A 22,736-nucleotide genomic window follows, 5' to 3' on the forward strand; every position below is an offset into this window, starting at 1 on the left:
ACAGAGGCTATTTCAGGCCCTTGTGCAGGCGGCACAGGTTCAAATCTTTCTCTCTTTACTGTGTGTCTTGCCCCTTCACTCTACCCGAAGTTTCCATCTATAGCCACTTTCAAAATAAAGGCCACAAGAGCCACGACTAATCTTAAAATAATAATGGCTCAGGAGTCATGTTCTGGGTCTCTGGAAAGTGCATATAGACAGTTTGTATTGTAATAGACGCTATATAAATGGAATTTTATCTTTTGATGAAATGATACACTTTTGGTGATGGGATAATCAAAGACATTTTCCTGAAATCATTCCACAATTTTTCAAAGCAGTTTGTAGCAGCAGTTTGTGAGAGGCTCTGTTTTCCCATTTTTGTTAATATTTCCTCTGAATTTCAGACGCAGCCAGCTGGAAACACTGTGTATCTTTTGTCACATGCTGAAATACCTTCTTTTAGACCCAGTCATGTTAGTGACCTGTTTGTTGCCAGTTAACCAAATTAGTTGTGAAATTCTCCTCCAGTCGTTGTTGATTTGTGCCATTTACTTTTCCAGCCTTTTGTTGACCCTTTTGACCCAACTTTTTGGAGACATGTTGCAGCCATCAAAGTCAAAATGAGTTAATATTCCCCATGAAATGGTCTCAGTCTCAACATTTGAGATGTAGTTTATTTTCTGTCAGGAAGAAGATATTAATCTATTATATTTGCAGTTAATAGCATTCCATTTTTATTTAAATTTACACGCAATTGGGGTTGTATATGCACACTCACCACGTTTTTCAGGTCGGTCCTTCAACTAAATCAAGGAATTCAGAAAATACTAATTAAATAAACATACAAGATGACTTTTAGTCCCCATATACATATAAATATACTTGGCACAAAGCTCGCCTGACTTTGGGCAAACCGAGGAGCTAGAATAAGAGCCAGAAAACACAAAATTTAATGCTCCAAATACTGACGTTTGACCTGATGTACTTTTACAACAATGGCAGAAAGGAGGAGCACACAGGAAAGACACAAATACACAAAATCATCATCTTGCATTAGGTTAAATGTACTGCTGCATGCATGCACACACTGTTGTGTCTTTTCACTCCTTGAAAGAACGTGACAATGTACAATGTTCGGCCCCCGTTCTGGCCCCCCCGTCATCATGCTTGATCTGGGGACTGTCCAGTGTGTCAGTGACTCAATACCAACGGCCTTATTCCCTCATGGCCCTGACTGAGCCGGGCTAACGCACAGGGACAGGTTGAGTCATGTGGCTGGAGACGCTCCGCTGGCGCATTGCCTGTCTCTTCACCTCACCGCAGCCTCATGGATGCAGCCTGACATTGGGCTTTGGAAGCGCTCCTACCCTCCGTATGACATGGATGCCAGAGTTCACGATCACTACAGTTGTTATGGTTTCTCAGGCCAGTTCAACCCGTTAGTGTCGAGCTGCATTTCTGGCTTGTTGCTCTAAGGGAGATTAGGCAGACCACTGTCTTTATGGGTTTTCCTTCATTGCTTTCATTGCTATTTGCTTCTTTGTCAACATCTTCAACCAATAGCTCCTCAACATTTATTCTACATTCTGAACTGATTCCAAATAAAATCCATGCAAATATACATTTCTTTAAACTTTTGAACCTCAAATAAGACACAGCATTTTTTTCTGCATTTTAACAGAGCTTATATGATATTATTTCGAGACAGCATGTGGTGTAAAGAAAGGCAAATGTTGGTACAGAACATTATTGAATTTTAGCTGTCATAAATAATAAGACAGAAAAACGATTGTACTGTATGTATTTCACTGCAAAAACTAATTTCTAAGAAAGTTAAAAATAAAATAGCCTTGTTTCAAGAAAGTTACAACACTATTTTAGACAATTTTGCTAGATTTAAGAATTCTCGTTAAGAAAATGTTTCCTTCCCCTCCGGCAAATATATTTTTCCTTGAAATAAGACCATGTTGACCAGATTTATGGGATATTAGGGTTATTTCTAGAGGGTTTTATGTGCAGTGCACGTTTTACATTAAGTTTGGTATAGATAGGAAATCCAATCCCCTTGGTATCCCCCATGCCCTCTCCTTTGCAAACTGTTTTTATTTTCTTTTAAACATGCTGCATTACCACTGAAGTTTTATTCAAAGCCAGATAATGAGGCTTTCCAAGTTCAAGAATATAGTTTTAGTATCAAAATGTAAAGAAACCTACCAGAATCTATTCCACTACCACCCTCCTGCCACCTGATACCAACTTCATTGCTTATTAAAAATGCAGTTGCAGAGGAACATTTTGTCACTAGTGGTCTTTCGTGACAGCGACATAACTTATCTGACTAATTACCCTTCATCTGGTCCCAGCTATGACTGATAAAACTGGGCTGTGCAGAGATAAACAGCAGACTTATTTGTAGTAACATATTGCTTGCTTTGGCAGTCCAAGCCTGCTGTCAGTTTTATAAACAAGCATAGTATGAATATTTAGTTCAATGTATTGCAGCTTCCACATGACCCTGTAAGAAATGCTTAGAAAATGGATTTGTGGAATAAAAAATGTCAGGATATAGCCGAAAGCATCCTGTTTTCCTGTTTTAATTATAATATTTCTGTCAAAAGTAGTAAAGGAAGTGTACTGGGAAGCACGGTGGCACCGGTTCCAAACAGCTAGGAGGTTCCTGGTTTGGTACCTGGCTGAGGCCTTTCTTCATGGAGAAATATGCTTCCTGTACTTGTGTGGGTTTTCTCCAGGAACTTCAGCGTCCTCCCACAGTCCCCAAACATGCATGTTAGGGTAATTGGTGATTCTAAATCGCCTACAGGAGTGAGAGAGAGCCTAAGCGTGGTTGCTTGTCTATATAAGAGAGCTGGGATTGGCTCCAGAAGACCCCTGAGACATGGAATAGGAAGAAATGGGAAGAGATAATGTGTGTATGTATGGAAATGGACTGTACTGGGCGATCGTGACTAGGGGAGATAAAGAAAGGATGCGCTTATCTTTATTTTACAATGTTTTTGCATAAAAGCATGTTTTCTCCCTCACAGGTGTTTTCCCTTATCCTCGTGATAAGTCCTGTGCTCAGTATTAACCCTTGTACTGTCTTCGGGTCAAAATGATGACAATAATTCTCCTTCCTTCCTTCCTTCCTTCCTTCCTTCCTTCCTTCCTTCCTTCCTTCCTTCCTTCCTTCCTTCCTTCCTTCCTTCCTTCCTTCCTTCCTTCCTTCCTTCCTTCCTTCCTTCCTTCCTTCCTTCCTTCCTCCCTCCCTCCCTCCCTCCCTCCCTCCCTCCCTTCCTTCCTTCCTTCCTTCCTTCCTTCCTTCCTTCCTTCCTTCCTTCCTTCCTTCCTTCCTTCCTTCCTTCCTTCCTTCCTTCCTTCCTTCCTTCCTTCCATCCTTCCATCCTTCTTTCCTCCCTTCCTTCTTTTCTCCCTTTCTCCCTTCCTTCTTTCCCCCCTTCCTTCCTTCCTTCCTTCCTTCCTTCCTTCCTTCCTTCCTTCCTTCCTTCCTTCCTTCCTTCCTTCCTTCCTTCCTTCCTTCCTTCCTTCCTTCCTTCCTTCCTTCCTTCCTCCCTCCCTTCCTTCTTTCCCCCCTTCCTTCCTTCCTTCCTTACTTCCTTCCTTCCTTCTCCCTTCCTTCTTTTCTTCCTTCCTTCCTTCTTTCCTCCCTTCCTTCTTTTCTTCTTTCCTTCTCCCTTCCTTCTCCCTTCCTTCCTTCCTTCCTTCCTTCCTTCCTTCCTTCCTTCCTTCCTTCCTTCCTTCCTTCCTTCCTTCCTTCCTTCCTTCCTTCCTTCCTTCCTTCCTTCCTTCCTTCCTTCCTTCCTTCCTTCCTTCCTTCTTTTCTTCCTTCCTTCCTTCTTTCTTTCTTTCCTTCTTTTAATTCTTCCTTCCTTCCTTCTTTCTTTCTTTCCTTCCTTCCTTCTTCCCTCCCTTCTTCTCTTCCTCCTTCCTTGACCCCGAAGACAGCACAGGGGTTAAGGAATCTCATCGTAACAGATACAATACTGACAAAACAGTAAGAAAAATGTCAAACAGAGCCAACATGAAGATCCAAAAAGACCCAAAGCAGATCTGAATCATCACCTCATGTCTATAAAGAAAAGATGGAGCATGAAATTAATTGATAATTTACTGACATGACATCATCGGTTGTAAAAGCCCCTGATTCACATTTTGTGGTGATTTAAAAGGTTTCAGAATCAAAGCACGCATTTATCTGATTTCTTATCTAGAGCTGTCGTTGGGGTGTGGGCAAAGCCATAGTCAGATGTCTGTTTGCGTCTAAGCTGTGTTACCTTTTTGATGGCAGTTCTGCTAGTGGGTACGATGATGAAAAACCACTCAGACAAGACTTCCCAAAATGTCGACGCACCATGGTGCCACGGGCCAACTCTCTGAACGTGATGGGGAGATTATACAAGTCTCCACCACCCCTGCTGCTACAAAATTATTTGCTGTTACTGGAAAGGAAGCAATGGACATAATAAAGCAGCAGGTGGACCTTTTAAAAATAAAAAGTGAATCAAGGCAACTTTTGAACCAAAGCCACTTTATATTCAGAGTGAGACTTCACCGCCCTTCCTCGCCTGGAGCGTTCACACTTGCTGGTACAGATATAGGCTTCTTTTCACGCTCTGTCTCTGGCCTTTGTCTGAGGAAGAGACAGAGGAAAGGTACAATTGCCTGCTGATCAGCCGGCTGCCCAGTAAAGCATGTTGACCACCGGTCTGGTCTAAGAACAGACCACCTTTAAGCTCACTGACGACCCTGGACTGTAAGCAACATGGTGGAGAAATGTAGGTACAGTTTACATATATATATGTATATGTGTCCGAGGGTGATCCAAGCCTTTGGTCCCTTGCCCCCGCATGTCTCAGCCAAAGTCACTTTGCATTAATGCTGCAATGGCTTGATAAAAACGAAAAGCCGACCAATGGACGGCGGTTGATGGAGCCAAGAGAAGCTAGTGGGACCTCCGTGCCAGGATGATGTAACCACACCTGCCTGTGGGCCTGAAATTTCGTGCCGAGGCTCTGATGCGAATATGAGCAAAGACATCATTTACAAGTGTCTGTTAAATTCATTATTTCCTTTCCTGAAGACTCATCACTCACATGTTGTCCTGCAAGAGCTAATTATCGTAGGATGTCTTATCCTGGGAGAAAAGAACGTGATTGAAAGCTGATGCTCCTCAACACAAAGCTGCTTGAGTCATTTCACCGGGAAACTGAAATTCATATGAAGCCTTTTGATAACCGTCTCAAACATGCTTTGACTTCAGCTGTCTGTCAATTTCTGACTATGTAGTTAATTGTTTTATGTCAGAAAATAATTCATTTAAGGATGATTGCTTGCACTGTAAGCCGTTAACTTGTATTCTTCTGCATATTTTGATATTTTCCACATGACGATCAGCTTCCTCTTCACAAGCTCCATCCAAAATGTGGAAGTTTTAAAAAAAGGGGGATTAATAGAAGTATTTCTGAATGTCCATCCATCATTTGTGCCCAGTCTGCTGGAGGCCATCCCAGCTGTCTTCAGGCAAGAGGACTCTCTGGAGGGGTCACCCTGGAGGTCAGCAGCATTTTAAACCTACAAGTTTATTTCTTTTTTCTGTGAAATGGTTTAGAAGATGTAGGTTACTTCACCAAAAAGCTAAAAAGAAAAACCGTTGTCTACAATGAATCCCAAAATTGATGTAGCCTGAGACATCAAATAACGGAGAAGGAAGTCTGAAGTTTGGCCTCTTTAAGCTTTTCACATCTGAGATCTGAACTTCAGTCCTTTCATCCATCAGAATCAGAAATCAAACCCTATAGTATTGTAGTACACTAGAACAGTAGTCTTCAACCCTGGTCCTCAGGACCCACATCCTGCATGTTTTAGATGTTTCCTTGCTTCAGCACACCGATACAAATTACCGTCATTAACCGACTTGTGCAGACCTTGATGACACACTGATGACAACCATTAATTAGAATCGTGTGTGGCTGCAAGGCGACATCTAAAACATGCAGGAGGGAGGTCCTGAGTTGAAGACCCCTGCCCTGGAATTGTAGTATTTGAGTGTTTTCAGGATAACTCAGCCATTATGCCTTAAATTCATGTTTACACTGCACTTATATTCTAAAATACAAACCTCATCTCTGAATAAGTAACTTTGAAGAGAACATTTGTGTAAAAATTCAGTCTTGTCCTCCTTCAGTGAAAATGTCATGAAAGGCAAACTGTATATCAATTGGCATCTATGCTATAATAGTTTAAAAATGCAATTGCAAAAAAAGATTTTAAATGTTGATCCACATTTGCCATCATTTCCATGCTTTAACTTATTCACAGGGGCAAAAGCCCTCCTCAACTTGATTGATCTGCAGCAGAAAAGGACTATTTCATTCTGACGTTGAATAATTAGGTAAAGAGATAAACTCTTCACCCATGATCAAACAATGTGACCACAAATGCAAATCTTTGTGGTCGTAGCTGACCAAAACCACAGTAGGAAAGAGCCACCGCTGCTCATCTGGCCTTGGCAGAAGAAATCTAATCAGGTCTATTGATCATCTGCAACAACAGTCTAATTCTGCTGGAATAATTCTACATTATTAAACCTTTTTCAGGTCAGTCACATTTACATAACTTATGACTTAAGTCTATTTTCTTGTTTTAAAACAGTAATGGTAAGTGGTACTCTTCCCCCAAAACACTTTATTGATAATCATGCTAAGTAATGCAGTGTGTTTTTCTTTTTTTAAATAAACTGTGTATTAATTATGGGTGCATATTTAAAATTTTAAAAATCACTAAGGAAATCTTTTTGTTTTTGCATCCAGCTCAAAGAAACCCTCCAGCCGTCACCAGATGAACGTAAGAAACGGCGTCATGATGTCCCAAACTTCCATTCGCAGAGCAGAAAAACTCAAACACCCTGTGACACACTGACGCACCGACACAATCTTCCACTTGTTGCTTTAAAACAGTGGTACTGCCATTTATATTTAAGGTTACAAACGGTTTAGTGTGCAAAGAGAAAACAAAAACTCATACATTTTAAAGAGGACAGCTCAAGTGTAAGAAAATACAGTGATAAATATTCTAATCTGTTAATTCCTACTGTTCCCAGTACAAACGGATTGTCTAGTACATTCTGACGTATATATTCATTAAACAGTCATCACAAAGTCTGCATCACATCATTCTTGTTCAGCTCTCGAGTTTCATTTATAGCAATGGCTTTAAAGCCAATTTAAAAACACACTCATGTCTGGGGAGGGGGGTGAGGGGTGGAGGGGGTGTAAAACAATTGGAAAAGGTGCTTTCTGAATATCTGCATTGGTGTGAATTACTCCAATGACTTGGTCATTTTCTCTCTAAAAGCAGATGATTCAACATGCATAATCGTCACATATAGTCTTCTAATTTTGATGATTAAACCTGGTGTAAAAAGGCCAAATAACATTTTTACAATTTCAGTGACGCCTTGCTTGACTGCTACACCAAAATAAAGACTGAGCCAGCATTTACAGTCTTTCAATTACAAGCTTTGCTCTTGAAACTGAGCTTCTATCCTTATCTCATTAATGATTTATCGTGTGTCTGATAAAATCCAACTGAAATTGCACATAAAAACCTTCAAACTAAACCGTGTCTTTCAGTGAGTTTTGTAAGTAATGCAGATCTGTGTTAATTACCAACAAAGCCTGTCACACTGTTGTGCTGGCAGATACATAGCTACAGTTAGACTATTTTTGCCTGATTTTTCTCACAGCTTTGCGTCCGAGCAATGTATCTTAGACTAAAACATTGACTTCTCCTTGTCCCATTCGCTCTGTTAGGACAAGAGCAGCTTGGCTGCGTAAAGCAGTATCCCGCCCAAACCAGCACTGGCAGTGATGGCGAGGACCCTCACTAAGAGGAAATCCATGGAGTCTTCCAGCTTGGTGTGGAGCTGCAGGACCTGCCGGTGGGTGTCCTCCCGGTTGCCAGAGTTCTCGATAACGTGATTAGCCAGGCCGCGCTTTTCATTGAGCGGCATCTGCGCGGCCACGCGCTGCTCGGCCTGCTCCTGGGTGAGGCCGTCCCTCTGCATCAGCCGCTGCAGCTGGGTAGCGGGATCGCTGAAAAAGAGCAAAAACAACTTAATGTTGTTTTACCGGGGAAGCCTGTACACTCTAGTGTCTAATCAAGTCTATTGATATATGAAAATTGACTAAACGTGAAATGGAAATTGAGAAAACTCACCAGTAAACTACAACAGTGTGGGTCAGAAACTTAGTGAGGCGTCTGGTTTCAAAGAGCAGCGGCACATCCAGCACCACATAGCGGTACCCTGGGGAGCAATCACGAGGCCCAAACAATTAGTGTCAGCACATTTACACGCCACAAAAACACCAGTAACACAATACATGTAAGAAGCAGGGCATGGCTGTTTACTTTTAAGACACTTCCATCTTGAGATGATAAAGAATAAATGCATGTAATGATAAAACTTAGGGCTGGGCGATATATCGATATTTTAATATATATCGATATATTTTCAAACGCGATATGGTACGAGACAATATCGTTTATATCGATTTAAAAAAAAAAAAAAAAAAACTTTTTTTACATTTTTTTTTATGATTTTGATATAGCTTATTTTGTGACAAATTGACTGTAATGTTTTATTTGAGATTTGCACAAATGTTTTGTTATTTGCACAACTGTCAACCTCAGTGGAAAAGTCTGCCTGTTACTGTCTACATTGTATTAATTGCACAGTGTATTTTAATTTAATTGTTATGCAGGAAAGGGATATTTGTTTTATTTTATTCAAGAAGCATTTTTATTCTATATATGCAGTCAGTTTATTTTTATTTCATTTGTTTTATACATTTTGATATTGTGCAGACCTCTGTTAATAAATGTACCTGTGTGACATTTGGCACGAGGCTTTGTATTAAAACTGACTGTTTTTTAAGGGTTTGCCTCAGAAAAAAAGCTAACAGAGATGCTAACAGAGATGCTATGCTATAATGCTTTAGGGGAAACCCCAATTATGGCACACAAAAAATATCAATATATATATCGAGTATCGCCATTTAGCTAGAAAATATCGAGATATGACTTTTGGTCCATATCGCCCAGCCCTAATAAAACTACAAGTAAAAATTGTATCTTCATATCTCTCTTATGTCTATCTTACAGAAAATCCTTTCTCCACCTTCATTCCTAAACATCGGCTCACTTTTCAGTGAATTATCTGCAGTTTTTTCCTCGTTTAAATCCTAAATTAGCCTAACTTCCTTCTTCTCTGACCTCTGATGAAGTAGAACAGGATCTCCTGGAGCATTGCTTTGTGAATCTCTGGGTGGGTGATGGAGTTCAGCAGCCGCCTCTTCTCCTCGTGGGCAAAGATGATTTGGCCCAGCTTCTGCCTGTCGATCTCCCCGTTCTCGAGTAAAATCTCTGGCCCGAAATGGTAGACGATGCGGGAGTAGGCAGGGGTGTGTTGCTCCACGACTGCCAATGATAAAGGTTCATTAATCAAACAAAGAATAGAACAAGAAAACTGAATAGTTCAGTAACTTATGAGACAAAGGGAGGGAACAGAGTCCACACCTGAGCACAATCAAGTCATTTCTGTAATACCCAACATTATTTCCAGCATGCAGCTGTGCATTTTAGTGACCTTTACCTCCCCCACAGAAGTAAAACATCATTCCTGCCATCAGCAGTGAAATCCCCCATGATTCATACACTCTCTGCAAGCGTTTATCTTAATGAACCCAATTTATCTGAGAGACAGTTGCCTGGAGAAGACTTGAAGGGGATGACACTTTTGGCCTGAATTTGCATTAGCTGTGAACACAGGAGTTTTTGTGGCGGAGCGTCAACTCTACCTTTCCTGGCCACCACATCTGCATCAATAACGGGACAGCCGAGCTCCCGCAGCATTGAAGACACCGCGCTTTTCCCTGAAGAGATGCCGCCGGTGAGCCCCACCAGGTACATCTGGAGGCACAAGTGGAGAATGATGCATTCAGGAAACATCAGTAAAGTCCAAATTTACAACAAGAAATCTTCATTCTGTGTATCGCAGAGGGGATCGAGGACTTTAATACAGACATTTAAAACAGACAGTGTATGTTTGGGGGCAGGGGGTTATATTTGAGGACTTCTTCTCCTTTCGGCTTTTCCCTTCAGTGGTCTCCACAGCAGAACAGTTTCCTCCATCTGAGCCTGTCTTCTGTATCCTCTTCTCTTCCCCCAACTACCTTCATGTCCTCTTTCACTACATCTATAAACCTTCTCTTTGGTTCCTCTGGGCCTCCTGCCTGGCAGTTCAAAACTCTGCATCCTCCTACCAATATATTCACCATCTCTCCTCTGGACATGAACCATCTCAGTCTGACTTTATCTCCAAAGCCTCACAAGGGTGTTGGACTCCAGTCCTCGAGGGCCGCATTCCTGCATGTTTCAGATGTTTCCCTGCTTCAGCACACCGAGATAAAAGGAGCTGTGTCACCAACAGAGTTGTCCAGACCTTGATGACAAGCTGGTGACGACCATTAATTAGAATCAGGTGTGTTGATGCAAGGAGACATCTAAAACATGCAGGACAGCGGCCCTCGAGGACTGGAGTCCGACACCCATGCTCTAACACGTTCTGTCCCTCTGATGTCCTCATTCCTGATCCTATCTGGTCACTCCCATAGAGCAGGGGTTTTCAATTCCGGTCCTCGGGACCCACTGCCCTGCATGTTTTAGATGTTTCCCTTCATCATCACACCTGATTCTAATTAATGGTCCTAATTAGCTTGTCATCAAGGCCTGCACAATTCTGTTGATGACACAGCCACTTGTATCACGGTGTGATGAAGCAGGGAAACATCTAAAACATGCAGGGGCAGGGAGGCCCGAGGACCGGAATTGAAAACCCCTGCCATAGAGAACCTCAGCATTTTCATCTCTGCTGCCTCCAGCTCTGCCTCCTGTTTTTTCCTCAGTGACACTGTCTCTAGACCAGTGTTTCCCCAACCCTGGTCCTCGTGGGCCCCTGTCCTGCATGTTTTAGATGTTTCCCTGCTTCAGCACACCGTGATAAAAGTACCTGTGTCATCAACAGAGTTTTGCAGACCTTGATGACAAGCTAATGAGGACCTTTAATTAGAATCAGGTGTGTTGGTGCAGGGAAACATCTAAAACATGCAGGGCAGTGTAGCCTTGAGGACCAGGGTTGGGAAACACTGCTCTAGAGTCTAGACCAAACAACATTTGAGGACTAAAATCTTAAATCCATCAGGCATTTTTTTAACGAACAAACACCTTCATGAAATGAAAGAGAAAACGTGTACTATCAAAGTTTTCAGCTTTATTTTTAAACATGCAAGCCTAAACACGCCCCCTACAGTTAATGTGTTGGATGCACTTCATGAATCAGCTGTAACTAGTTTAGCAAACTGGTTTAACTGGTTGAAATAATCAAAGTCTTCATTTATTCTTGAACACATTTGCATATAAAAGTAATGTAGATGCAGCAGCTCCGTAACGTTTGAACTAAGCGCTTTGTGAGTGGCTGTTAGCAGATTAAATGTCATTAAAGTGAGACCCCGAGTGCGTGTGTTTGTTGTTTTACCTTTAAAGAGTTCAGTAATTAAAGCTCCTGCAGAGATCCGGGCCGCACTAATGTCTCCCTCAAGTCCAGTCGACCGCCAACAACCAGCCGAACGACTGTACCGTCATGTTCACACAGTGAAGTCACATTTGTGGACCGATTCACAGATAGTAGACAGCACCGGGGCTGAATAACTGTTTGTAAATCTGATTTGCAGCGCTGACTGCTAACAGCTACAGCTTTGACGAGAGCAACCGCAAAATCATCTCGACCTTGCACCTCTTCCTTCTAGCATTGACGGTTCCGCCTAAACGGTTCCGCTGTCGTGCCAAAAAGTGATTGCCTGCCAGAATCTGATTTCTCCCCTGAAAATGGGTCTTTTTCCTGCCAAAAATTGATTGAAGGCCAATACAGTTAATGAAAGGTTGTTTCTACCTAAATATGATTTGATCTCATTCTTGAGCTTCATAATCTGAACACTAGAGCTCACAGGATTGCTTTTAACTCTTTTAAAGGACCATTACAACACAAAATAGGCATTTTCACCTGTCAAAAATTGATTGAAGGCCAAATACAATTAATGAAAAGTTGTTTCTACCTAAATATGACTTGATCTCATTCTTGAGCTTCATAATCTGAAAATCTGACGTTTTAGCGCTATCGTTCAACGGGCTGCTGTGCGCGCTCCCGCGGCCAGAAATCAGAAGAAATCAGATTCTGGCAGGCAGTCACTGTTTGGCACGACACCGCCTCTTGCTGGTTGTGTCAACTCATAAAACAACCATGTCTCCCACAGCACGTTTATTTTGAAGCAAAACAATCGACTGCAAGATTCAAAAGCAGACATAATGGGAAAACATTGTGATAAGATGTAGATTATAACAAAAAAATAAAAAAATAAAATCCATTCATTGGTGAAACATATCAATCGTTCACTTTGTGATCAGTACATTGTTTTGGTGTCCCTGGTGCTTCAGGCAGACTAGAGGAAATGTGGCAATGTTTGGATTTTTTTCCTCTGTGGATCACTTCTCCTCCATTCTCTCCTTCCTCCCGCTCAAGTCTACCCCTTTTGACAAAGTGGTTTATCCTCGACTCCAGGCTCTCGCAGCACGGGCGCTCTAGCAGAGGTCGGTAGTTCCTCTGCTTGGTGCCTTCAACCAGACAGCAATGACTGGAGGACACGCCGCCTGCGGATGGAGAGAAGTAACACATTTTATCAAATCACTGAGGACATTTTTATTTCATTGGGTCTACTCTCATTATGATGGCCGACTCGTATTCAAAATAGATTTAACATGTACCCATTAGCTGAGGAAAATATACTTAAGCACAAAAAGACCTTTTTTCAATAAGTTAAAATTATTCTTATAAAGTATTTTTACAACAAAAGAAAACGTATTCCAACTCAAATGACCAAGAATGTCACCCTTAATGAGACGATTCAGAGAAAAGCCAAAGTTCAGGTAAACTTAACCTCCTCTGACTGTCGGGCTGGATTTCGAGATGATGTTGGTATTTCATTTCAAAATCCTGTGACACACAGTATAACTTAGGACCCAGACTTTGAGGAGGAGTAGAAGAAGCAGAAGAAACACCAAGAAGAACAACCATAAATAAATAAATAAAATTAATTCAAGAATTCCCTAAATCTAGGCATCATGCCCCTAAAACATAAATATCTCCACATTCTGTGCCTCTGCATCAAAAAATCCACTCAGAAACAGGCCGTACGCAGTTTTGACTGCACCTTCCACGCATCTTCTTACATAAACCCCAACAAATTAAAAAATATTATCACGTTAATTTTCACGATGCACTATAAATACAGAAACGTTTAAAAATTTTTATTCTGATTGATTATTTATGTTTAGTTTTAGTCAGTTTAACAAGCACATCAGTAGTTTCAGTTTTGAAAAATTGGTTAGTTTTAGAGGTGTTGACTTGCAGATATTAACAAAAATAAACATCTAGGATCAAAGAATCCCATCAACAATGCCATATATTACAAAACCCCTTTATTCTTTGCTTTGAGCAATTAGAAATAGAAAAAAAAATAATTTAGTATATAGAAAAATGACATGCCAAACATAAAAACAACAAGGCATGAAACGAAAACGGAGACAGAGTTAATATTACATTCCTTTTATTTAGTTTGCATTGTTCATTTTTTGTTTCATAAAAATCTTTGTCACTTAATGTGATTATTTATCTATAATAACTCTGATACAACCACACATGGTTCCTTTTATACAAGTAGAAATCATCTTTGTTTTAGAAAGAATTAGGAAAAAAAAAGAGGGTTGGTGGTAGGCTGTGCTCATGTTCTAACTTTATTGCCTTAAAGCTAATATGGTTCAATAGAAGGTAAAAAAATTGTAAAAATAATAATAAATAAAAAATGTTGGCCACCCCTTGATTTTGACACATTTAAAACAACAACAATAACAAAAAAAAAAACCCCAACATGAATCTCCATCAGCTTCTCACCCTTTTTTTCCAAATCTTGGACCATCCCCTGCAGAACTTGCGCCCTGATTGCACTCTGGGTCCAGTGTTGCTGCAGTGACGACAGAACGTGCTTCACCTCTTCTGCGTCCCGTTGCCAGCTCAGATCTCCAAAGTGGCAGTCATGCAACACCAGAGGGTAGTCCACCGCCATGCTGAAGACATAACAGAATATTAACACACATTACTACAGATGTAACTGCTGAATTTAGCAACTAATACAATTGCCTTAGTTACTAATTATTATCCATTAATGTTATTTCACAAGCCATAGAATTGATGCAACAGCAGTCTCCTCACCTGTATTGGGGCTTTCTGGGATTATTCGCTACATCCACGAGATGATTAATTATCTCTGGTGCTTCCAGCTTCTGCCCAATCAAAAGCAGTACTGCCATCATGCAACGTACCTGCGCAAGACAAACGGAAACTCACTGAAGAAATAATTACATTTCACAGATACGCCTCCGTCAAAATGATATGTGCCACAAAAAGTTGCCAGAGATGCAAATATCTCAACCAGTTTTTATTACTTAATACTTTTTAAAAACACAAATACTTCAATTGAACAATTTACTGTTGAAAAAAATTGTACCCTAGGTAATAATCTCTTAGTACCTGGTGGTAAAGGAAAGCCAATCCTTTAATCTCAAACATGTAGAGATCATACTGATCCGTGCTGGACGTTGGCTGAGGATGCACAGGCTTGACTGCAGCTGACAAAATGGTCCTCTCAAACTGCAGGACGCCGTTGCCCACGTCCATTTTACACAAGTTGCGAAAGTCATGAGTCCCTTCATATCTGTTGGTGCCAAACCGGTCTCAGTTCAGAATTTCAGTGTGAAACCAAGATTCATGACGGCGTCTCTTTTTCACCAACCTTTTTGCAGCATCTGCCATCAGCTCTACGTCTAAAGATCCTCGGGGGAAGTAGTAGCGGTACGTGCGGGATTGGCAGTCGAAGCGTGCACTGAAGCCCTCTGCCACCGGAGCCCAGTCCAAGATGCAAATATCCTGCGGCAGCACTCTGTTCAGCATCTTCACATACGGGACCTCAGAGGCAGAGCTTTTAGATTTGATGTCAACGTCAACATTTGCAGGTACGATGACGCCCAGTCCTCCACCAAACTGCGTGGAGCGCAAGTCGATAGTTATGACCTGCAGAGGGGGGAAACAAATTTCCAGTTACTGCAAGACAAAACTGCTCATTAATGCACCGTCTCATAAAAGTATGAACTCTAGGGGTGGGCAAAAATATTGATACGGCAATGTATTGCGATACATAGTCTCCCGATACGATATCGATATTCAATGTATGTATCGCGATATATTGCCGTATCAATATTTTTGCCCACCCTTAGCTGCACTTTATTTTGTGATTTCAGTGTGGGTGAGACACTGCATTTTATTTTGAGTATTTCGTATCTAAGAATAATGCAAACACTGCAGTTTTCATTGTGTTTCAGTGTGTTTTTTCATGCAAATATGTTGTATAATTAAAATGGAAAGAGTGAATTACATTGTTTTGACTCAGTCTGTCCAATACATTATCACTATCATCTGATGTACATATATACAACTTGGATTTTAAGATGTGTAATGCATTTTTTACATTTTTCGGTGAACTATGTAGAATATCGCGATATATCACATAATCGGGATATCGCAATTTGTATCGTATCGTGGCTCAAGTATCGTGATGCGTATCGTATCGTGAGGTCCTTCCCAATACCCACCCCTAATGAACTCACCTGTGAAAATGCACTGACTCCTTTATCGGTGCGCCCGCAGCGGTGATAATTGGAGCTCTGCCGGTCCTGAATCAGCCGGGTCTTCAGCAAGGCTTCAAAGAGTCTGGCCTCCACCGTGTTGTCTGTGTTGTCCTGAACAGCAAAGCCCTGGTAGGCCCAGCCCAGGTAAGCCAGTCGCAGAGCCACATGGCGCCGGGGGTGTGCAGCAAAGTCAAAGGGACGCTGTTTGCCTGATTTCTTCCTCTCTTTCCTGCTGGTGCTCGTGTCCCCATCAGCAGGTTTGCAGTCTGAGTTTTCCTGAGGAGACGAACTGGACATCACCTCAGTGTCATCTGCTCTGCCTTCCTTCAGCAGGGACCTGAGCCTTTCCAGCTCTGCCTCCAACTCCTTTATACGCTGGGTTAAAGCATCTGACATGGTGCTTGAATAAAAAAGGACACAAGAAACATAATTTGTAAGCAAAAAAAAAAAAGGGATCTTAAAGAGGTAACACCTTATTTAAGGGACCTTAAATAAGGTCCCTTAAACGAGGTGTTATGTATCAAATTAGCTTGCTTACTATCATAAACTGCGTATGTGAGCTGTCTATACAATCAGTTCTTCAGCTGTTTACTTTATAACGTCAAAGTAAATTAGTAAACAGCTATTTCAGGTCACAAGCTGGAGTTTGTTACGAGTAAACTTCATTGCAGCATTTTAGCTTACTTGGAAAGGTAACCAATATTCATAATGGAGCAAGTTTTCGCCTTTATCAAAATACATATCCTTTTACCTTTACTTTGAATCTCAGTGTTTTGATGATCCTCCGAATCTCACTGTTGTACGACTTGCTTGCTCACATGTGTTTTGATGTGGGTTAGCCGCGGAGAGGAGAGTCGAGCACATTTAACGACAGGACGCGTTTCCTTTTGGGGGTTTCTGGGAAATGTAGTTAAGCCACCCTCTCATACAAGGCACGGTGTGTACCATGGTGTGTACAAACAAGATGAAATCGTAAAACGCTAAGCGCCGTGACTTTTTTATACTCTTTAATGTGTACGTTAAAAAGCCTCTCAAAAAAAACTTTTAAATAGCCAGAGTATCACAACTCAAAACATTAAAAAAAAAAAAACTCATGGTTTTGTTGCATGTATGAATTTTAGTTTGTAATGACATTGTACTCAAACACAATAAAATAAAAGGAAAATGGGCTGCATAAAGTGAACTGCCTTTGACATTTATTATTTAAGAGTTACTGAATTGCTCATCATAAAAAATGTTAATCTGACTGCCTAGATTTGCATAATAGGAACCAAACTGAAGCAAAGTTCAAGGGTGCAGAGGCCCACCCAAGTTCTTCATCAAAGTGGCCAGCTTTCATGGCAGGTCAGAAAAGTTCTCGTAAGCTCAACTATTAAACTTTGAAATAAACTTGGCCACACAACATCACCCCAAAAAATTAATATTTATTGACCAAAATTCATAGTGAAAAGGAAAAACATTCAGACTATTACTGGAGATGTTTCCAAATATTTAGATCTCAACGAATCAAACTTCTTTTCTTTATGAGAAACCTCTTTGAAAATTATGCAGCCAGAGAGCAAGTAAGGATCTGTAGGGCGTTAAAGCATCATGTAATCATATATATGGAAGCGATCTGGGAACAATAAAGCGTTCGGGTAAAGCAAATAATAAAGATCAAGGCTGTTTTTTTATTGGTGAAGATGACTGTGACACTGGATTAACTGAAGCTTTCATAGTTCGTTCCCTTTATCTTCACACACAAGCACAAACCCAGGAACACTCCAAAGACCTGTATCAAACAAAAGATTAAGTTAGCTGCAGCAAAATGAAATCAAAGATATGTCCCCAAAGGTTACTTTTTCTATCAAAACAAAATGCAATCAAATCTAAATTTAAGAAGCTCTGGCAGATATCTGTATACCATTACATATGTGGAATGAATAATTATAGTTTTGAGGCATTCCTTTTTCTTTTTAGTTGTTGACTCAGTTGTTAAAGCCTTTATGATACATTTTGGCTTTGCTTTCCAATATAAAAGACAGGTATCTGACATAAAATTGAACAAAAGACCTATAAAAGCAGTTTACCTCAGTAACTCCAAGGGCGATGCAGACACCACCGATCCACAACAAATTCTTCGTCAAAAAGCTCTTGATAGCACCGATGCATCCCTTTGGGAGAGAACACAGTCCTGACCTATTGATCTCAAAAATGGTTTAAAAACGTTAAGATGCAATTTCCCACCTGACCTTCGTATGTATATTAGTGTCCACAACAAGCCCACAGCCTGCAGTCTTGGTGATGCAGCAGGAATCTGGCACGGCGTCATGGTTTTCCCAGCCCTCACTTTTGGACCAGTCAGTGGAGCTTTCTGCACCGCAGCAGTGGAACTGCAGCCACAGGAATGATACAGTTGGGACTTTAAAAGATGGACATGCACTCTAAAAGATCTTGTATGAGAGATGCTGCAGTTGATTTGTTTATCATCTTTCAAATAAAAGCACCCATCCCACCCATCTCCAAATTTTCACCTGCATTCACATTTAGATAGGATTTTTCTCATATGTATTATTACAGAAGAATGAAATTGACTCGTGATGGTGTTCAGAGGCCTGCAAACGTCCTCTCTTTTCCTTAAAAAATAAGAATGGATTATTTAGGGTATGTTTGGAGATAAGTTTGCTTTCCTTCATATGTATTTTCTGCAGCTCACTTCATTATTCGCCTTGAACTGAAACCTGACTTCCAGCTACTGTTTTTGTTTTCTATTGCTCCAGGAATGATGTACCATCTACTGTTACACGGCATTTACCTTTGTGCAACCTGACTTGTTGTATGTGGGGGGGTGGTGGGAGGGCTAAAATGGGGGCTTGGATGCCTGAGCATTTCACAGTTCTGCCATGTTTTGTATGTGCATCTACAGTATTTTTGTGGGAAAAATCAATAAAAATAAAAAATAAGAAAAAGAAAAAAGAAAAAGAAAAAGAAAAAGAAAAAAAATAAGAAAGTGCAATTTTAGCCTAATCAGACTACAAGTCCCTCTTAAATTCAGATCTTTGTTCCCATATGCATCTGCAAACTGTAATCGCTACAGAGGGCACTAATTGGGGATGAAGATGCTCTCTTCCTGGTTTCATCCAGCCTTTTTACAGTGTTAAGTTGGACGTGTGCTCCAGTAGTTTGCACATTATCTTTTGAATAGATGAAAGTGGGACCCTTAAGATCTGGAAAATCGCACCTCAGGAGAAACCAGACTGTGACGATTTATAATTTCCTTTCCCGATGTGTTGTTTGGTTTCTTTTTTTGATTTTGCCCTGATGTTATGGGGGACACTTGGGTCTGACAGTGTCCTCAGATTTGCCTCCACTTAACTCAAATTATGTCGGTTAACCCATTGAAAACTATTAGTCCACAGTTAATTTAGTGTATGTAAACGTTTGACCTCAAAGAAAAAAAGAAAAAAAAAATCCAGTATAATAACTGGTCTAAAACATAAAAAGTTTCCTCAATTTTATTATAAGACATAGAAAGAAATGTTTGTGATTTTTAATAAACTTCAGGGCAAACTTCTTAGCACAAATGTACAATGTCAGCATTTTATTTTACATTTTATTTTGAAATTATACTTAAATACTCCATACACAAAAATAACCTGTTAGGTGTCATGCTGACATCTTCAGAGGGATTTGTGCAGACTGTTGTGCATGGAGTTAAACAGATGAAATCAACATCATAGGAATTCATGCATATCTTTGTGGGCAACTGGTTACAGGCGGCATGACATTGTCTTTAGTTGGATATCTGATGGTTTATCATATCCTAAGTGCTCCAGCACTTAGATGAAGCCTTTTAACCTTCATGGCTCTACAATTAACTTTAAAATATGTTTCTCAGCTGCCATCGAATGTTCTTGCCTTCCATTAAGAGCAACCTTGGTATTTTGTGTTTTTCACATGCATACTTGGACACTGAGGATCAAATTCCCAACCCTGCAACTGCAGCAAGGGGCTGAACCCATCACTCAGTCTTTCTTTTCCTTTTTTGGTTCAAATGATCTGCTAAGTCCACCCATACCGAGCACACTCAGACACAAAACATTCGGGTCTGCATCTCACCTTTTCCTGAATCTTGTTGATTGCGTGTCTTTTGTCCGGGCTGTATTGATTGAACACTTCATGTGCTTTGGAGTTGATAGTGAGAGCTGTCTGCAGGAGATTCTGCGTGAGAAATAATATTAAAATATTGCTATGAGGTTCCTAGAACTTTCTTTCCTAGAGTCATAAATAAAGGAATGTAACCTCTATTATCTCTTCAGATATCAGATATTTTCTTTTTCAGTCTTGATTAAATCGATTAATTTAATCTTGTTTGAATAATCCCCTTAAATGAAGATAAAAGTATCTCACCTTGCTGCGAAATACATAAAAGGCGGCTCCTATGGCTATCTCAAACATGATCATCACTATCAGGAGCAGGACAAACTAGTTCATGAAGAAACAGAGTGAAAGAAATCAGTTTAGTTTCCCTTAAAAAAAAAAGCTATAAATGCAATAAATAAAGTCACCTATAAAGGACATGACCTCAGACTTAAACAGGAGCAGATGCTACTTACACAAGACAGCATGGATGGATTATTCATCCATGCTCCAAAATGACCCAGCAGGGATACCACGGTTATGATGACACCCACAGTGATGAGGAGTATCACGACTTCAGACAAACCCTGCCCTATAATGGTTCCGATTTGTGAATAAGACGAGTACTGCAGTGCTCCGATTATGATTAGGATGATGCCGGATGCCTGGAAAAACAAGTTGAACAACTCAGCATTAATGCTGTATTTTATATAACAGCATGACATGCACAGATCCAAATTCTGATGCTGATCCAATGCCAGTCCCCTGCAAAGATAAATCATTGTAAAGTTGAACCAAATGGAAAGAAAATGAATGAGGCAATCCTCAAACTGTATGTGACGCTGTAGCAGGAAGATAAATATTTGGTCATTTGTCCAGTACCACTCAAAAAAGAAGACACAATTGCATCATATGGGGTGTTTGAAATGATACACTGATTGTCTTGATACTACAGAAAACCTCACATTTTATCCGCATAAGAACATCTGACAAGTACCTTTGACTCTCAAATGCAATTAAAGACAACAATTGATGTACTTACCAGGAACAATGTATTGAAGAAAATGAAACAACATTTGATGCTACAACAGCTGCTCATTTTGAAGCAAGGAGAGGTTTCACGTTGTGTTGGAATTTAATCAAAAAAGACTAAGAAGTCACCGACTCGACTTGATCAGAGGTGTGAAAAGAGACAGTGTGAGCACCAAAAGTGTGTAATCCAGGAGTTGGGTTATCATATAACTACATGGAAATGAGCTAGCAGCCTGATAACATTTAAATTGTTGTATCAGATCAGAACATGAAGCCCCAGTAAGAATATTTTGCATAGCAGCATCACAGCATCATAGCAGAAACAGATACTGTACAAAATACTTATCTAAAGATTGGACAGTCATGTTCTGCACAAAGATACGTTACGAGAACCTTGGAATACCGGCCACACACATTCAACTCTCATGATGCACTGAGGAGCAACTGAAGGAGACACAAACCAACCACAGACTGTTTCTTGTCTCCAGCTGTTAATCAAGTCTTTTTGGAGCTGTTTTGATGCGCCTTGGCAAAACATCATCTCTGATATATCTTTACTTTGTCTCATTTTGACATTTCTTTTTTTTTTTCTTCAAATTTTCATGTCAGTTTTGTGACATTTTGCTGTTGAAATGCAGGGGTCTCCGTACTCGCCCAGCTACTTAGATCACTGGGTCTACGTAGAGCTTTTATAGTTCAGGAACACAAGATAGAAGCCATATTTTATAAATTTTTTTCTTTGCAATGTCACATTTGAAAAAAACTGTAAAGACATTGAACAAAGACAACAATTTAGTCAATCATTGGTGTTGGTGTAGTTTTTATGATTAAATATGTGTTGTGCTGTGCATTTGTGTAAGTAATAGCAAAGAAAAGACAAAAACAGGAGAAACAGTGCTCAAAAACCACTAAGAAAATACACAAGCACGTCATCAGATGGTTTGTAAAAAATCCATAGAAAACATGCTTTGATTTGAAAGCTGTTTTGTGCTAATGCAACAGATTAGTTTTAAAAAAATAAAGTGAAAATCTTTGAAAATACTGAAAAGAAGGAATCAGTGGAAATCTTTCTGAAATACCAAATAAAAACATGATCTAGCCTCTAATAGATACATTTGAAAAGACTGACTCTTCCAAAAGGGACGGAGACCCCTAACTTCAGCCGATCTTACTGGGTAGCTAATGTGTAGAAAATGTTGTACTTGATTGACAAGACATGTGATCTCTCCCCAGCTTGGACACAATTGGAAAGTCTCACCTCGCACCTCTCCTTATGCTCTGTCCTACGCTCCCAGTTTCCCTCCCGGTGACTCTCCGAGAGCAAACCTAAATGTGTTGGCCTCATGCAAAATATGGAGCCAACTTAGGAAGAACTTGGGTCTGCGTGGTCCCACCATCCTCTCCTCACTTTTTAAAAATCCTGACTTCACTGACCCAACTTTTAAAATTTGGAAAACTAAAGGCATCATCAGTATTAAGGATCATGTACATGGATTGCATCTTATCATTTTTTACAGAGCTCGCATCCGAATTTCAGTTATCAGGTTCCATCTCTTTCCTTTTTCCCCACTGCCCTAACTGCTGCCCTGAAACCCTGATAGACACTTTACTGACAGTGAACCCCAAACAAAAGAAATGCATCTCAGTGCTGTATAACTTACTTTGATAACTTATTAGTGATGCCTGCAATAGATGTAATCAATCACCTGCAACTCCCTGCCACATGTTTTGGT

The 22,736-nt window shown here is 40.3% G+C and overlaps 3 protein-coding genes across 3 annotated transcripts; all 3 read right to left on the reverse strand.

The window, feature by feature from the left end:
* Positions 1–6,933: 6,933 nt before the first annotated feature.
* On the reverse strand, positions 6,934–11,840 carry dcakd (dephospho-CoA kinase domain containing). Its single transcript, XM_061707918.1, has 5 exons — positions 11,594–11,840; positions 9,858–9,969; positions 9,274–9,477; positions 8,218–8,305; positions 6,934–8,093 (listed from the first exon to the last, which is right to left on the reverse strand). The coding sequence occupies exons 2-5, from the start codon at positions 9,967–9,969 to the stop codon at positions 7,808–7,810; spliced, it is 690 nt and encodes a 229-aa protein (XP_061563902.1). The 5' UTR covers positions 11,594–11,840; the 3' UTR covers positions 6,934–7,807.
* A 518-nt stretch (positions 11,841–12,358) lies between these two features.
* pus3 (pseudouridylate synthase 3) lies at positions 12,359–16,695 on the reverse strand. The gene is made up of 7 exons (XM_061708260.1): positions 16,604–16,695; positions 15,832–16,252; positions 14,961–15,238; positions 14,699–14,882; positions 14,381–14,490; positions 14,063–14,235; positions 12,359–12,762 (listed from the first exon to the last, which is right to left on the reverse strand). The coding sequence occupies exons 2-7, from the start codon at positions 16,246–16,248 to the stop codon at positions 12,497–12,499; spliced, it is 1,428 nt and encodes a 475-aa protein (XP_061564244.1). The 5' UTR covers positions 16,249–16,252; positions 16,604–16,695; the 3' UTR covers positions 12,359–12,496.
* Positions 16,696–17,551: 856 nt separating this feature from the next.
* Positions 17,552–21,070, reverse strand: LOC133419118 (CD63 antigen-like). Its single transcript, XM_061708132.1, has 7 exons — positions 21,014–21,070; positions 20,448–20,636; positions 20,242–20,316; positions 19,951–20,052; positions 18,084–18,224; positions 17,922–18,005; positions 17,552–17,623 (listed from the first exon to the last, which is right to left on the reverse strand). The coding sequence occupies exons 1-7, from the start codon at positions 21,068–21,070 to the stop codon at positions 17,552–17,554; spliced, it is 720 nt and encodes a 239-aa protein (XP_061564116.1).
* Between the last annotated feature and the right edge of the window lie 1,666 nt (positions 21,071–22,736).

The sequence above is a fragment of the Cololabis saira genome, chromosome 19, assembly GCF_033807715.1.
Source record: "Cololabis saira isolate AMF1-May2022 chromosome 19, fColSai1.1, whole genome shotgun sequence".
Classification (NCBI taxonomy): domain Eukaryota; kingdom Metazoa; phylum Chordata; class Actinopteri; order Beloniformes; family Belonidae; genus Cololabis; species Cololabis saira.